This window comes from Orbicella franksi, chromosome 9, assembly GCF_964199315.1.
Source record: "Orbicella franksi chromosome 9, jaOrbFran1.1, whole genome shotgun sequence".
Taxonomy (NCBI): domain Eukaryota; kingdom Metazoa; phylum Cnidaria; class Anthozoa; order Scleractinia; family Merulinidae; genus Orbicella; species Orbicella franksi.
Genome location: NC_138153.1, coordinates 26,923,109 through 26,940,929, shown reverse-complemented (window position 1 = coordinate 26,940,929; position 17,821 = coordinate 26,923,109). Strand labels below are relative to the sequence as shown.

The 17,821-nt window shown below is 41.1% G+C and overlaps 2 protein-coding genes across 2 annotated transcripts; one reads left to right on the top strand and one right to left on the bottom strand.

The window, feature by feature from the left end:
* LOC145497221 (uncharacterized) lies at positions 1 to 3,427 on the top strand. The gene has a single exon (XM_081477030.1). It carries the CDS (start codon positions 174 to 176, stop codon positions 3,018 to 3,020), a length of 2,847 nt encoding a protein of 948 aa, XP_081333156.1. The 5' UTR covers positions 1 to 173; the 3' UTR covers positions 3,021 to 3,427.
* Positions 3,428 to 6,998: 3,571 nt separating this feature from the next.
* Positions 6,999 to 16,454, bottom strand: LOC145496840 (uncharacterized). Its single transcript, XM_081476596.1, has 4 exons — positions 15,443 to 16,454; positions 14,738 to 14,965; positions 11,002 to 11,521; positions 6,999 to 10,477 (listed from the first exon to the last, which is right to left on the bottom strand). The coding sequence occupies exons 2-4, from the start codon at positions 14,915 to 14,917 to the stop codon at positions 8,493 to 8,495; spliced, it is 2,685 nt and encodes an 894-aa protein (XP_081332722.1). The 5' UTR covers positions 14,918 to 14,965; positions 15,443 to 16,454; the 3' UTR covers positions 6,999 to 8,492.
* Between the last annotated feature and the right edge of the window lie 1,367 nt (positions 16,455 to 17,821).

The following is a 17,821-nucleotide window of genomic DNA, read 5'->3' as shown; positions in this document are numbered from 1 at the left end:
TCCGTGTGTCAACTTATCAGATATTAAAATTAAGCTATTTTTTCCCCTTTCAGGCGTGTCGCGACACATTGCCAGTTAAAGTTTTGTTTGGCTGTATCAACCCGTGAGCAGCGGCCAGTATTGAACAGAGCTTAAGTCCGCCGCTCTCATGAAGCAGAGAAGTCTCTTCTCCAATGTCAAAAGCACTTACGGTTCTCAAGGTGTTTTTTTCGCTGGTGTCCATAAACTCAACCGAGAAGCCATCTTCCGTTAGCTCCAGTTCCACCGGCCCAAGTCGTTCTACTCTTGCCACAACAAAATTAACGCCAAACGTTTTCCAAGGCACGGCGCATGTTGGGCGAGCATTCCGAATTCCTATCCCTCAACAGACTATTGATGCTGTGAACGGTGAAATTAAAAACCCTCGCTTTACAATGAAGACATCTAACAATGGAAAGATTCTTCAAACCTCGTGGGTACAGTTTGATGCAAAAAGTCGGGAGGTTTATGGCTTTCCTCTTCCAGGCAACGTGGGCATCTTCACTTATAAAGTCGTTGTCGACGGCGTTAAAGGAGATTTGAAATATGAAATTATTTTCAAGCTTCGTGTGAAAGAGGACGGCATTGAGTACAGCCATGAATTGATTTTAACTACAGGAACAAATTTTCAGCGGTTTATGACAAACGTGGAAATGAGAATTGACTTCGCCACGAAGTTGGCACGCTATTGTTTCAACGAAAAACCAGCCAAAATCTTGGTCAAGTCGTTTAACAAAGCATCGAGAAATATGACTATTGTATTTGCGAATATTCCTTATTCTCCTTGTAATGAAGACACTTACAGCAAGCTTAGATCGAGGATACTTGACGAAGAAACAAACGTCATTGAGCAGAAGTTTCAAAATGCGCTCACTACAAGATTTCCAATCGAAAGTGCGCACTTCAAATTCTTTGGAGCCTGCGATCCCAAATTGTTCGGACCAGACCCTCCTTTTCAATGGGGTTGGTTGGCACATTTTATACCTGTTGCTATTCTTCTGTCTGTGGTAGGAATCCCGGTTACTATTTCTTGTTTAGTGAAAAGGAGCAAAACTAAACGCCCTGTTGTCCAAGAGAAGAGAACACCTCGAACGCTGCGGCGAAGAAACGAAGACGGTACAATGGACTTCACTTCGCACACTGTACATTTTAACAACCGTTACCCCTCGATGCTGTCAGTATCTAATAACTCTAAGGAAGACGGCGTAGGAGAGGACGGGAAAGATCATGGTGGAAAGGCGAATATTCCAAATGGTAGTCCCTCGAGTAAACATTTGACAGTACCAAACGCGACAGGAGGTCACCCCAGGCAAGGAACGGCGGCGGCAACAGACAGAACCAAAAATTCTGCCAATCAAAATAACCCGTTCAAATTTCCTTTCAACGTAAAGGACAGAGCATCGTTCAACGTCCGAGCCATGTGGGATGATGATGACGACGACACAGAGCGACCCCCCCTGGACATTCCTGTTTATTACACGTACAGGAACAATGACGAGGAAGAGCCGTCCATGTTGAATGCGGTACTCGACATGAATTTTTCCGACATCGCAGGAAACATTTCTACAAAACTGAAAGGTGTTAAGTCAATGTTGAACATTTCCCAAGCGGAAACTGCGGAGAGACAAGAGGCAACAAAACCTTTCGGCGAAAGCTCAACTTCTGGGCTAAGTTTATCGTCGAAACTGAAAGATTTGGGAAAGTCTATGCTTAACATTTCTGCACCAACAAACGAATCAGTGGGGGCAACATCAGCCGGGCAAACAACGCTGCCTTCTCTCTCAAATAAGCTACGAGATTTTGGGAAATCTATGTTGAACATATCCATAGGCGCACAAAGCGACGACAAGAAAGATTCCGAGAACAGTGAAGAATGTCAGAAAACTAGCTTCGATGATTCTGATGACAGCGAATCGTACATTTACAAGCCTCGAGAATACGAAGATGTACGAAGTGAGCGACAACGTTACGAAGACGCACGAAGGCGTCCCGATTTCACGAGAGACGACGGTTCTGTCCATCGGCAGTCTATTTGTCGTCAAAGTAACGCGTCAGAGTATGAACTCTCCCAGTATATCCCAGCTCGCCGACATAGTTCCACCTCTGATAATCAACAAAGAATTCTTTCCCAAGGCCGCCGCCATAGCATAAGTTCTGATTATCATCAGAGAACTCAAGAACACTTTGATAACTATGATTATGATTTCGGCGAAGGTGAGCGGAAGAGTAATAGAAGAGCTTCTAGGGAGAGCGACTTTGACGAATACCCTGATTCTCTGTTTGACGCACCCAGTGAGCAAGGCCTTGAAGATAAGTTCGACCACGAAAAATCGATTTTTGACACAGATTTTGATGATGAACACACGCCCTGTATCACCAAGCCGACGCCCATTTGGAATCACGTCTCGGCCGTCAAGAGTCGGGGTGGCCTGGGCATAGAAAGTTTTCCTCTGATCGAGGTCAAGTACCAAGACTACACAAATCCGCACCAGTACACCAATGGCCGTGTGCCGCGCGGCAAACCATCTTACAGCGCACTGGGCTCTAACAGCTACTCTAGCCAATCAACGCTTGACTTTTGGGACGATGAAGAGTACGAGAGGAGGAATAGCTGGAAAAGTTCGTTGAGGGCGAAAGACGACTTCTTCACTTCGTTCAATACCTCTGTGCCAGATTTGAGGCGTGGGAAGAGTAAAGGAGGAATTCCAAACGGAACTAAACCACAGAGGAAAAGTAAAGCGAGTCTAGGAAAATCACTTCTCCCAGATGTCGGGTCACTATTTTCACGGGACTCGCGGGACGTGCGGGATACCCGAGAGAAGCCACCGGTTGTGTTCACACTTGGCGATGATGACGAAGAAGACGAACGAGAACAAGAAATGGAAAGAGACAATTCCATGGTTGGTCTGATCAAAACCAAAGTTTCCAGCTTGCTGGAGCCAGACGGAAATGTATCAAAATGGTTCTCAGGTTTTAACAAAAGCGACAATCCAGTAACGTAGTAACAGAGAACAAAAATTAATTTTTGCATGTTAGTTTTCTAGATGAAAAGGCCTTTTGTTCCCGTGCTTGTTCACACACAGGAGTGCAAAATCTCTCGTGAGCTAAAAAGCATTTGGGGTGAGGCTAAAGTGAGACAAATAACTCAAAAATGGCGTGAGATCGAATGGAGGTAATGTCCAGGCGATTAAAGAAAATGCTCCCTGGAACGCTAGCTGGCTTTATAATTAAGCTTCAAAACCAACTTACACAGAGTTATAGGATAAGTTTGTAAATAGCCGCAATTTGAACATTCGCAAGCAAATTTTCCGAGCGGAAACTCCGTTGCATTCAGACATCGAGTAAACAAGAGAATAAAAAGTAATGTTCAAGCTAGTTTTCAGTGCGCATGACCGCTTTCACCTTGCCACTGACCGTGGTGAAGTTAGTCTTAAATCACTGTTGACATGATTGGTGTTTGGTGTTTCAGTAAAGCTTTGCAGTTGTTGGGTGCGAGATTTTTTTTACAGTAGTTAGAACTTACGTTAATCCACTGTATTTAAAACAATGTAAACAGAGTTCGAATTAGCAAAATTCATTATTTGTGCTTGATGCTCTCGACTTCTTTTGCAATTCTGATTAGTTTTTACTTTGGATAAAATTATTCATTGCTCAAGGTGATTCAAAAATGAGCCAAGGGCAAAAGACGAACTTTCTCGCGAGCTTTTATTCACTGAAATTGACATAATTTAAGGAATTTTTCATTCTTCTGTGAAATACGAGTAGCACATTAAGATTTTTGTAAACTTGAAAGAATTGAGACAAGAAGAAACATGGGATAACAGAACAGACAAAAAAAAAAATCAGCAGACTTTATGAGGCAAAAAGTGCCATTTTTAACCATTTAATATGTTTTGAAAGTATTTTATTCAGTTATGTAAAGGTAATGTAAAACTAAGCTCAATGTAAACTAAATAGTAAAAACTGGCACACGAATTTCTTCCCCTCTGACGGTGAAAATTTGATTTTCAAACTTGTTCTATTAAACTAAGAATGATAAATGTAAGTTTATACTAACACGCTAACAACAAGGATGATTTGTCCGCTTACTGACTTTGCACTAAACGATCTGGCACTATTGATAGTTAAATAATTTTTCTCTTCAGTAGATCAGTCCCGGATTGAACGTTTGGTTAGCTTATGCAGGCACGCGCTTTGTAACTGGCATCACAAAGTGTCCTCGCGTATGAGGCTCCGCCCAAACTACGCCTGAGAAATTTGAAATCGCAGCTATATTTCTACGTAATCCGTCACGAAAATGGAGCTTTTCGAAAACGCTCTTCAAATCAGAGGAATTTAAAACGCCAGCTTTGGGTTTTAGTGTGGACGGAGAACATTTTGAAAACGGAGCTTTTCGTAAACGATTAAGTCACGGTACCAATCTATGATTGCCCGAATTTTCCTTAAACACAAATCCAAAATGACAGTTGATTGTTGCGTTTACAAATTTCTCCGGTGTTGTGTGAACGGAAAACATTTGATGCGTTTTAATTTTCAGAGTGAAAACACCGTTTTCAAATTTCTCTTGCGTAGAGTGGACGGGCCTAAAAATCAACAAAACACACATAATCTTGTCAATTTTAAAGAAATATGAAAATGTTTTAATAAGTTAGCCAGATATGAAATACTTGTCAAACAGTAATCGCGTTCAATCCTGAGAGGTGAGCAATATTTGCCACCAATATTGCTAGCGTCCTTGATAACTATGTGTAAAATTTATTCTAGAATTAGAAACTGTTTCGATGCTTTACATAAAATAAAACACTTTTCGTTGTGAAAGTTGTCCTATATCTTTATTTTTAGCTAATTAGATGTACACTCTGAAATTTGCAAAATTTTCTAAGCATATTTTAAGAATAAACCTCAGACTGAGATTTTGAAAAGAATATAGTTTCAGTTGTGTTGAAACTTTGTAATTACTATTCAATTATATGGTTTTTTTTCTTTAAACGGCGAAACATGTACAGCCAAAAAACAACAAAAACAGCTCTAGCCGTATGTTCGATGCTAATATAAATATGTCTGCAAAAATTTTTTGTTTCATATCAGGCTTAATTGCTTAATTGTAGTCTGGCACCTAAATGACTTCAACGCCTTCTAGGCACCAAACACGTAATTGATACCCCAATATACATCCTTTAACAGAAATGTCATAAGCTATAATCTAGGAATATTCATAAAAATATTTCAGCCCATAAAATCGGCAGAAAAATAATAATATTCAGCTTGGGCCGAAAAACAACGTGTTTATTACAAAAAGGTCTACCGCTATTCAAGAATTTTGTGACCTTTTCTCAGGGCCGTGTTGTTTGAAAGCTTGGTTACTCTAACTCAGGTTTAAGAGTTAACAGAAGTGTTAATTTTTATTGTATAAAAATATTTTTTACTGCTGATTTTTTGTGTAGTTTGAGATTGTTCAGACTCAAAACTGAAGGACAAACATTACAAACAGAAAACCTCACCGAAAAGTTACAAACCTGGAATCAAAATTCTCACTAATCCTGGGTTAGCTTCATCGGGCTTTGAACAGCCCGGACCACTAGATCTTCAGGAAAGAAATGAATGTACCTTATAGGGGGTTAGAATTAATTCCAAGAATGTTTTCTCGTGTCGAGTCATTGGTTGATATAAGTCACGTGGGCAGGACCATATCTACTGGCTACTAAGCTTGCGCAGCCACACCAGTCATGCGTTTCAGTCAAGAGTGACTGTTCTTTCTTTGTATCATGTGACTGGCTCGTGCAAAGGACCTCTAATTATCACGTGGTAATTTCCATTAGAGACTGGAAATCTGCTATATCGAGATAGCACACTTAGCATCAAACCAGTTGGTGTGTGGTAGGGAGGATTGATATCAACAAAGCATTTTTAGAATAACCACCGAAAAAATCCTCCACGTGCCCATTTTTGCTTAGCCGCCGTGTTCAACTGAAGATGACATGCAGTTAAACTGGCTAAAATTTTACATTGAAACAAGTCACTCCACTGTTTTGTTTCATCTGCGTTTTGTTCAGTCGATGATGGCATTTCGGCGGTCGATATGATGTCCCTTTCCTAATTGAACTGGCCAATGAGAGAACGAAATCATGGTGGGTGTGGCAACTTTTCATGAACTGAACGGTTGTTTCAAGACATAAGCACATTGAAATGTCTATCATAGTGTTCAATTGGATAGCGTAATCGCTCCCTTAATCGGCTTCAACTTTTCCTCACGGAACATTTGTAACCTTCTAGAGGCGAAAATGAGGACTGACTATCGATCGATAAACGTCGTCTGTGTTTGAAGCCAATCAGATTGCTAGTTTGCCAATAAGACGGCCAGTGGTTTAAGCTAATACTCAATAAAGTACTAAAAGTCAGGAAAGCGAGGCATTTGGCCTTGGCTCCAACGCCCCATTGTTAGAGAGGCACGGCCCATTTGCATGTTGTTTTTTACATTTACACATAAACTGCTTAAGGTAACATCAAAGACTCTGTCTAAACCGCGTTTATAGAGCGGGTTTCAATTAAGTACGTTTACGTTTGAACTCGTTTTGAATTTCTACGCCAATGATCGGTTTAAAAAACTCACGCCACTTTTCAACCAATGAGAAGTTAAACCAAAACCAATCATGACTTGCTAGCTTGTTGACTTGCTTGACTCGTTTGCCAGACGTTTTCCCGCGCTTTGCGTCGGCTACACGTGTTTGCTTTAAGTTTTGATTGGTTCACTAGATTGTCTGCGTCTTTCGTGATTGGCCAAAGTGGTTCACGGCAGTCAATTGAAAACCGCCCTAAACAGAGTCTTTGGTTCTGTACAGTGCCGTTGACAACACACAGGTCGCCACACTGGTTAATAATTGTTTTTGGCAGGATTAACAAACTTGGCAAACATATCAGTTAAAAATATATCTTTAATCTGTTTAGCCTTTAACGAAGTAGTCAAATACAGAGATTATAACCTTGGTAAAGATATACATATATTCTGATTAAGTATGGTTAAAATTGGCAAAAAAAAAAATTAACAGCGTCGATAACGATATGATATCTCAAGATATACGTAAAAATTTTTCTTACAAATCAATATGCTCCTTAAATGCGCTATTTCAATATGAAAACTGTATCTTTTTTTTTCGTTTATCCTCTATTTTTATCCTATTTACCGCATTCTTGACAAAATTATCCGAGGCAAATCTTTTGGGGTCATTTGATTCACGACTTAATTTTTTGTAACTTGCTTATCGCTTAACAAGGAAATCCCTAAAGGAGGTACGTCACAGTTTGCGCATCACGAAAAGTTAAGCAAAATTTTTTTTTTAGGTTAGTCGTTTGTAATCCGTGTTAATCTTCTCCATCCTCAACCATCTTTGTTCTTTTATTACTTATTATTATCTCTTTGGTGTCTTTCTATCTTAGTGAACCATTATTTTCAAGTTTCCTTCAATTCAAAGGTAATTTTGTGCGTGCCCAAAATAAATCAAAATACCGTGACTGAGCTTCTTTAAACTGGCTGACGGATTTTTTCGTTTTGATCTAGGTTTTCGTGAAGGAATGTTACTTTTGAAGCGGGATAGGCTTATGAAGCGGATATTAGCTCGTTAGTTGCCAGGACGTGCTGAACCAAAACAAGACCGCTTGTTCTTCACTTGCGATAAAAAATGGAAACATTTGTCTTAATCAGCGTCCACACTGCGCAAGAGCAATTTGAAAACGCAGCTTAGTTTCTACGGTTAGGCTTCCCGTCCACGCTAATTCGTCGCGAAAACGGAGCTTGTTGAAAACGCTCTGCAAACCAAAGGAATTTTCGTTCTCGTGTGGACGGAAAACATTTTGAACACGGAGCTTCTTGAAAACGATGGCGTCACGATAATCACGTGACTTCCCTGACCGAGTTTTCCTCAAACACAAATCCAAAATGACCGGTGATTGTTGCGTTTTTAAATTCCTCCGGCGCAGTGTGGACGGAAGACATCTGATACGTTTTCAGAATGAAACTTCCACTTTTAAATTCCTCCGGCGTTATGTGGAAAGGGCCTCAGTGTTTTAGTGTAGGTCTAGATGAATACACTATAACTATAAATTTAACTAATAATGTAAGAAGCCAGCGCGCGCTTTGTTTCGCATTACGTACTGGACAAATCACATTTACCTTGTATTTAGCCGATATTCTGACCGCCTTATTTTGACCTTGTTTGGAGTTCGTGTTGTCATATCCACGCCAAGCATGTCACAAACTCGTTTATCACAAGCCAAATAAACTCGGCTAGAATTTTGAATAAATTGTAAGAAGGCAAAAGCGCAGAAAAGTGCTACAGCTCTTTACTCGAAATCTTTATGGTAGTTTGTCCAGTTTACATCGTATACCTCGATGGCATGGATATTTTCCGGTTTTTTAATCTTTATCGTCCGAGGTCCAGTAGAACCAACTATTTTTCTTTTCCTGTATTTTGTTTTTCTCACGGGGGCACATATGCCGGGGGTAGCCGGTAACCTGAATATCCTGGCTTTCGAGGGCTGTTGCTACTGGGAGTTCCTGGAATACTTGGCTGTCTGCTTGAAGTGAAGGAGGGAGCCTGGTACCCGGCCGATGGAGGTGGGTCGCTGCCTGAGTGCTTTAAGGACGGACTTCGCGGCTGCACCGGAGGGGAAAGGGGTGGCTTCTCGTTTGGCAGGACAAGAGGCTGTTTAAGTAACCTTTCTTTGACTTCATATTCTTCCTGAAGCACGGCCGGTTTGCGTTTATCCACGAAAAGTTTCTGATCTTCCAGCGAAAGTTTTCGCTGGCGTCGCGAGCGTATGATAACGAACAGGCAAGCGCCGATGATCAATAACACAATTGCTAAGATCACCACTGGAATGATAATGTACGTCTTCGACACACCCGATCGCTGTTTCGTCACCGCCACTCCATCGCCACCCTTACAAGGTCCAAGGCCTTCATACGAACCAGATTGGACTGGAAAATCGGGTTCAAGAGCTTTCTTAAGATCAGGATTCACACTGTCGCCATCTTCGTCGACATCCTCAGAGACAAATTTTTCCCTGAGTGGAAAATCGCAGTCGTCGAATGGGACGGTAGAGGAATCGAACTGGAACTTAGAGATCACGGAGCCCTCAGTGAACGAGACAATTCTCACACTACTGGAGTTCACTTCAAAATACTCCGCAAGTTTGGAAAGCAGCTGTAATCTGACGTTAAAGTCGCTGGAGAAGGTCTTATAATCATAGTCAAGTTTAAGGCTAAATCGATGATTGTAAGAAACAGAAGAATCACTCAAGATGTTCACTTCAAAAGCGTCATAGCCTTCTTCTCCATCACTGTCAGCAGCAACGAGGAAAAACTCGTGAATTCCGATAGCTCCCTCGTCGACAGCAAAGACAGAGATTACTTGCTTTTCAGGATCGAATTTAATCCAAGGCACCTCGGACAACGGCTTCCACTGATTCGTTTTCAGCGACAGCGTCAGATTAGGTGTGTAGAAGTCTTGGTGATCGTAAAATGTATCCACGGGTATGTGGTACATACGCGCTTGACCGCGATAAACATCTATACGATCAATATGGTTAAGGACTTGTGGATTAGGTTTTTCTGTGGCGGGTGCTTCTCTGGTACTGAGCTTCTCAGATGGTGTTGGTCTTTCTGTGGTGATCAGTATCTCATCTGTGGTCGTCGTTTCTGTAGTTGGTGCTTCTGTTGTCGTCGTCTGTTCGGGTGTAGTCGGTTTTGCCGATGCGGCTACCGGCTTTGTAGTCGTGGTAGGCTCTTCAGTTGTCGTCGGCTTCTCGGTTGTGGTCGGTGGCTCGGTAGAGGTCGGTCGTTTGGTAGTAGTCGGTTTTTCTGTCGTGGTCGGTGGCTTCGTAGTCGTCGGCTCTTCGGTAGTAGTCAGTTTTTCTGTCGTGGTCGGTGGCTCTGTAGTAGTCGGTGTCCTCGTTGTTGTCGTTTTTTCGGTAGTGGTCGGTGGCTTCGTAGTCGTCGGTTCTTCGGCAGTAGTCGGTTTTTCAGTCGTGGTCGGTGGCTTCGTAGTGGTTGGTGTCTCCGTTGTCGTCGGTTCTTCGGTAGTGGTCGGTGGCTTTGTAGTAGTAGGTGTTGTCGGTTCTTCGGTGGTCGTTGGAGCCACCGAAGTTGTAGTCGGTGCCACAGTCGAGGTCGGAGCCACCGAGCTTGTTCTAGTAACAGTTATCGTGACACTAGCGACAACAGACGTGGGAGGTGCCACAGTCAAGGTCGGTGTTGGAGTCGCTTGGATCGCTCGAACGTCTCGTTTTGTTGATCGTTTGACAACTTTAGGAGTTTTGTCCTGAACCACCTGCCTGTGGGCTCTCTGTCGAGGCTGTTTGGGGTAACCAATGGATACGTGCCACTCAGTCACAGGAAGACCAAGCACTGGACCAAAGGATCCCGTCTCTGTACTGGATTTGAGGAAAGAAGCTATTCGTACTCCTGAGAAAACATGAAAACAATTCGAGTTTAAAATGTGTTTTTTCAGTGCACTTGCGAGAAACTTGAGAGTGGAGAAAGGTAAAAATCAAGAAAGAGTCCCATGGTTCAAAATAACTTGACCTGGAACCCAATATAACGAATTCCTTTAAAACAAAGTCTCCGAAATAACGAACGATATTCTTCAGTCCGGCCAAAACAGCCGCCAAAACAGTGGAACAGAACCCCGCTAAAACGAGCCCCTGTGTTATAAGCTAGATTAGCTCCTTATAGTTCCTTTGAGTGGAAATTTATCTACCACGTTACATGAAAATAGGTTTGAAAAAAAAAAAGAAATTAAATGTATCATATGTCGTAGCTGTTGTTCCCAGTCCCTTTGCGATTCCTCCTATCGCGGTTTCTTTGCAAGAAATTTATCGATCGCTGAACTGATACCGCAATAAATTCTCAGAAAGTATAGAGAGTTATCACTTTGACCCGCGAATAAATGAAGGGTTTCAAAGACATTAATGTACTTTCAAACTCACCAGCAATTGGTATGTCAATTCCACAGCCGATCTGCCAAGAAACCACTACACCAGGCTGCTTGGAATCCCCCACATTGCCTGGCCCTGCTGTGACTGTTATCACATCTTTTAGCCCAAAAGCGGTGTTGTGTCCCTTGCCCGCTAACATGTGAAGATTTTTCACATCCACGTCAACAAAGTCAGCTACTTTGTTCATGATCTCGACTCTCATCTCTCCCGTAACTTTCTCCAAATGATAGTCCAGCACGATAGAGGCAGCTGCCACTGGTAACCCCTTGGGACATTTTGGTTTGGAATAAGAAGAAGTCTTGGTATTGTTAGAGCGTGGCGAAGGCTGTGACACTTCGTCAAGCATGTCTTTTACCTGGATGTTCAGGGAATGTTCCGTATTTCCATCCTTTGATTGAAAATCGATGACAATGTCACCTCGGTCGCGCCATGACGGCACGCCTAGCAGCACAGATTTCTCCTCGATGTAAGACAGCCATTGAGGTAACGAAGCTTGCCCTCTCTGAACAACCTGGTGGGTGGAACATAAAAGGGATAGAGAATACTTTTATCAATGAAAAAACATTCACTTGCTCGTCAAGAAATATGAGGGTAATTTGTCCGTTGGGCTAATCCGATTGAGAATGGCCTTCAGTCCTGAGAAGGGGTCTTGTCGGTCTGAAACCCTGTGAGCACAGTCGTTATATTTGAGGTGGCCTTGGAATGACTATAACTAAGAGATTACGATCATATTCTCTTGCTATAATTCAGATTGCTAGGGAGTCAATCACTAACAAGTGAAAAGGTTGCTGATCACTTAATTATTACCACGGACGGATACAGAAATTCTTAGGGTTTGATCACCCTCATGAACGTTAGAAGACGTCGCTGATTTCAGGGCAAGGTGTAGATTTTCACAAAAGTCCTTCGTCTTGTCTATTTATGACCTGCCGGAACTCTCGCGACTTCGATTCATCGCTCGCTCGGCCGCTTCGAGAAGTAAAATCTCGGCGCTCGCTTCGTTCTCTTAGCTATTCTACCCTGCAACTCTTGAGGTCGACTTGTGGCAAGTCTAGGTAGTGTGTAGATCCGGGTTTAAAGACATAGTTTGCTTGTCATAATAACCCAACTCTTGCAAGTGTTTTGGTTAATCATTGACACAACCTTGCAGTGACTTGCCTTCATGTTCACCTACACGTGCGAACGCTTGCCACAGTCGCGTGATCATGGCCGAATTTGTCACACAGGGCGATTCGTCTCGTGCAAGGCACGTTTCTCAACATGATTCGCGCGACATGGTCCCTTCGTTAGGTCAAACACACGCGACTCTGACAAATTCATCATCACGTTTTGAAAACACAAGTCTACACACGTGTTATTACACAAGATTTTCCTTAATTTTTATCTTTGATTTTTTTTTTGAGAGATAAAATGTTCTATAAAGCCTTAAGAACGTGGGCGAACAATGGCCAATTCCCTCTATACCAACGGGCTGCAAAAATCTAGTCGTATTAACTGAGTGGCCTGTATTAAAAGGGTTCTTTAAATAAGAAAATAACTGACTTCGAGCTTTTGTTCCAGCCAGAATAGTGTGGCTATAATGAAGAGGTGGCTGTATTAACGGCGTGGCCGTAAGGCAGGGTTCAGTTCCGCTGTAGTTGTATTCAACAAAACAAATATTCAGTCCAAGATGATGAATACAACTACCATTATTCCCCGTAGGCGCATCGCATGTAGGAAATTGGCCATTAGAATATCATTTCTGTGGAGAAATATGTTACTAAAATATGCACGTGCTAAGTAAAGATACACTTTATGAGTACCAATTTGAAGCTTATACTACTTATGTTTAAAACAGTAAAAATAGAGAACTCCTAGAATCGTATAAATCTTGCCGCAACTGCTGTCGTTCACGAAGTATCTGAAGGGGGTCGATATTAAATTTTGGCGAGTTATGGCAGCTTCTTAGCATATGACCTATATCTGATGGCTAATACCATTACCAATTTAAAAAAACTGCTTGTGCGCTAATCCGCTAATTAGTCGTTCTAGCTGATATTTATGTGAAATCTTGACGTGTCTTCACCATGCGAAACAAGGAAGCGTTCACTTAAGTTATTCAATGTAGCATTGACTCAAATTCCCAGCGACAGATTTCCTTGAAATATAATAGTCAAAATATGCCGCTGGTGAAAGTTTCTGTTGTTATTCAAACACTGGTTACAAGGGTTGAACAGGAACAACTACTGAGTTGATACTTCCTGTCATATAAGCCATGATTTCGACATGGACTTCCCTTGTGATATGGGTTGGGCAAGCAGCCAGACATATTTATACATATATGCTCGGAACAATGCAACAAATGCGGACAAATTCAAAACACTTCTGTTAAAATTAGACCTTTCCAGAATTTCCGATATTGACAGTAAAGGAAATAATAAAATTTTGGTCAAATTGTGGTCGACAATGCGGTCACGCACAACGCCTTAATTTGACAGGACCTTTGACACGACATACATCAGGTGTTTAATTGTTAAGAAGGGTAACCGCAAGCCACAAAAAGTCGCGGGTATGGAAAACCATCCTTTTTGCAAATGGAGTCTCAATTACGGCATCTATAAATCATGTTTTAAGCAGATCTGCCTATATAGATACGAGAAAGGGAACTTGTTTCTTTATCAGTGAAATTGATTTTTACAACCTAGAAATCATTTGGAAAATGTAATCAATGTTTTGTTTTCGATTGATTTTCGAGGTGGAGTTGGGCGAGATTAAATCAGTCCGGAAGTCGTATTTGCCAGAGGCCAGACGTCATATGTAACACAGACAAATATGAATTGTCCACTACAAAAACACAAATCGCTGAACAGATTTTCTTTTTCTTTTCCTTCCTTTTCAAGCCTGATAACAGCATCGCAATGTCTCATTCAAGTCTCTCATTTAGTCACGGATGAATTGATAAAACAGATCCTTGACGAACCATAAGAGCGCGGTTTTGAAAGAATTTCTAGCTATGAGTGGTATGCCCTCTGCATTTCATCTATTTGACACTTCAGCGGGTTTAATATCTCTATTCTACACCCTAGTTTTTGTCTCTGCCAAACCGCAACAACGGGGCGCTAAAGAACAAGAAGAAGCCGTTTTATAAAGAAAATTTACGCGCGCTTATCCGCTATATGCCGCAGAATGTGTCCTTAAAAACGCTTGCTTCAGCGGGTTAATCGCGAATTTGACAGACGCGTGGCCGACCCTAAACCGGCGCCAAGAATTTTGATGTCATTCCTCGTAGCTGTCACATGCTATCTCAATAAAAAATTTTGCACGTTCTTAAAACACGTTAGTTTTCAAGCCAGCGTTTTATTCATCCTAAATTACAACTCAGTGTGTTTGCGGGCACTTATGTATTAGCGCTATTATATTTGCAGTGACAAGCATGCGGCCAATTCAGCGCTAACTCAATATACTCGTAATGATTCAAATGCTAGGATTACATTCTTTATTTCTGCAGAAGGATGAATTACTTTAGGTAACCCCAATGTGCCATGTGCCAAGCGGAAAAAAAATAGAAATTGCTTGTGCCATAAATCTATCGTAGGGACTGTATCAAACAAGTCAAATAAATTTCGCAACACAAATCCGTTTGTGTGGAAACAAAGATCAATGTGTATTTATTTTACCCCACAATTTATTTAAAAGAAAGGTCGGTATGTCGTTTTAGTTAGCACCCCGCTTACAACTCAACACTTACCTTGTATTCGTCTTTATGCCCTGCCTGGTTTGACAGAGAATATACAAAAGCCCTTCCAACAACTGCTACGGCACTGTCGATTCTCTCACTCGACGGCAGAATGTCGCTTTGTTGGTTTTCTCCAGCGGCGAGCGCTACTGAAATTAGCAATAAACCAAGAAGAAACGCTGCTGAGTTCATGGCCAAGGTCTTTGATAGTCTGACTAGCCTCTATACAACGCAGTATCTCTGTGAAGTAGAACGGGTTAAAGAGATTAATCAGCGTCGGTTACAGTGAGACCCTGTATTTCAGAAGAATACGTGCAATCTCGATGACTCCTCGATCGCTTGCTTGGCTCGGCTGCTAAAGGAAATGGTTAACGAGTAAATATTAACAAATATCCGCCCATCTTCTGAAGGGCCGATCGATGACATACGGTTGTTCTATAATTTTTATATTTATACCTCGCGGCTCTGTTTCTTTGTTCGGCTAGTACTCTGCCAGCTGAGCCTTAAATAAGCACCAAGATTAACACACAAGAATAATATTTGCACCTTAAAACCCAAAAAGAAGCCGTAGTGAGGTACAGAGATTAGTTTATGTGCATTTTGACGGAGACAGAAATTCCAAGTAGCTGGATTTAACCACAACACATTCCACGCGAATGAAAAGCCATGGGTGTTTCATTCAACCTGAAAGATTGCAAAAATAGTCAAAAAACCCACCGATGCTGTCCAAGTTTTGTGAAAGCCGGAGAATCGCGCGTTTTCCGCTCACCCGTCAAGCTTTACACTCAACTACAGCATGGAATCTTCCAAAGTTTACAAACAATGAGAGTCGAATTAATTTCTCGAATAACCGGGTAGTGTTACGCTTGATTTAATCGACTTCTATCATATGTTTTCCCTCTCGATCTTTTACAGCGTCGCCACGCTCCTGTAGATCTGACCTTTCGATGACAGAAGAAATAGATGGATGGAATCCTACACCAAATGGTATCGAATTGCGTTGGATGTGATGACAGCCGATGGACGAAAGCTGCGCTATTTAATTTCCCCGGTCACACAGGAGTGCCTTCTCTTGCTCAAAACACCAAATATTCACCTAACCGGGTGATGGGATTCCCGTTATAGATAAGACTGGCTAAGAATTCGTTTTAAGGCTAAGTTAATCCCTTTAAAATTAGATTTATGTTTTCTTTAGAAACAGAAGGAATTTGGAAGAAAACGGAAGATTTTCAGTATCAAATGTCACATTTTTTACCCGATAGCTGGCGTGCATCTGAAAGGCTTCGCTCAGTAGTCACTGGACGAAAACTCCTTGCTTGACTGAGTTTCAAAAACTAAACGGCTTGACTAATGAACGCTGACTTTTGTTCTAACAAATAACATCAATTATGCGCAGTATTCTTGTAGTGTATTTATAAACAGACACAATTTTCTGACCTTGTTAACAAAGGACAGCCAGCTCGAGTCCTCGAGTGAAAGAAGGGTTGGACACCGGGGGAGACAATTCTTATCTTGAGATATTTTTGTTGGAGTTGTCGGGAGTAGTCTAGCACACTAGAGCTTGTCAGGTCGTTGTTTGTTTTCAGAGTTTGGTTTCGGGGTTTTTAAAAGTTTTAATAGCTCTTACACACTGTGAAAGATCTGGTTTACTGCCTACAAAATCAAAAAACGTCTGAGACTATTTAATTCACTGTATAGGACTTGAGAAATTACCGATGTTAATCTTTTTACCTCCCTCGAAGAAAGAAAAAACACACAGCCACAAACCGTAAAGCAGGAAAACTTAATACAACGAGTAAATATATACACAGAGAAGCAAACATTGCTTCTGAACAATGCATTCCTAAAGTCCTTCGAGTAAAATCAATTGAGCTCAATTGCCAAATTCAATTATTTGGGACGAAAATAAAGTAAATCCTTTGGGTGATTAATAATGCAATAAAAGCCATTACAGCACATATGATGTTCGGGATAAACTTCGTTTCATAGTTAATCAGCTTTGTTTTGCTGCTAAAACAAACCATATATATAAAGCTAAATAAAATGGACAGACACAGGATAATCAAATCATGTCTGACTCTGAAAAGATCTGAAAAGATTTGGGATATAAGAAATCAAACCAGCTGTGAACAGGCAAATGCAGTTTTATTCAGACACGTAGTGAAAAGAGGCTACATGTGTAAAGCCACCGGCTTCAAAGACAGTTGCAACTGGAGCAGCTTGCAAACGTCTGCATGGACCAAAATTCATTAACAACCCAACAATTACCGATATATCTACACTAACAGATTGTCGGTCCGTGACCACCTAAGGGTCACCGTGAGAAACTGATAAATGAACAATTCTGATATCTGACGTTATCGCCTGTCTCACCTTATTAACTGGAATCGATAAGGTTATCGCTGCAGTGAAATCTGCTAAAGTCCATTTCTGTGGTTCTTAGCAGTCGACATTGAATTAAACCAGGTGCAGGCTATCTGCGCGTGTGCAATACTCTCGAAATTTCAGTCGATAATGATAACACTTCATTTTCAAATGGTGGTAAAAACAGCGGAGTGACAGCAATTTTCAAAAAGGAAACTTCAGCTGCAAATGTTCGACGCTTGTACATTTGAATTTTCACTGTATCCATGATTACTTTAATTACACCGTAAGATAAATATTGGAATACACTGGGAACAAGGGATTTCGCGCGCGACAATAGCAGTTGAAGCAGAATCAAAAACACTAACAGCAAAAAAAAGAACAACACAAACAATCATCAACAGAAAAAGTATATATATATATATATATATATATATATATATATATATATATATATATAATAAACAATAGTAGCAAGACTTCAATTCATCGTTTTATTGCAATAAAACGATGAATTGAAGTCTTGCTACTATTGTTTATTATCTACACTGCTCCTCTCAGAGTCGATCGCTCTATAAATTTATTCTGTTCAAGTTCATGAAGTATATGTATATATCTATCTAGAAATAAGGAAATAAAATAAAATAAACAAAAAATCAAAAAGAATTAAAAAGGAAGAGACAAATCTAAGTGCCTGGGTTGGTTTAGAGTTGGACTGTTCCCACTTAATAT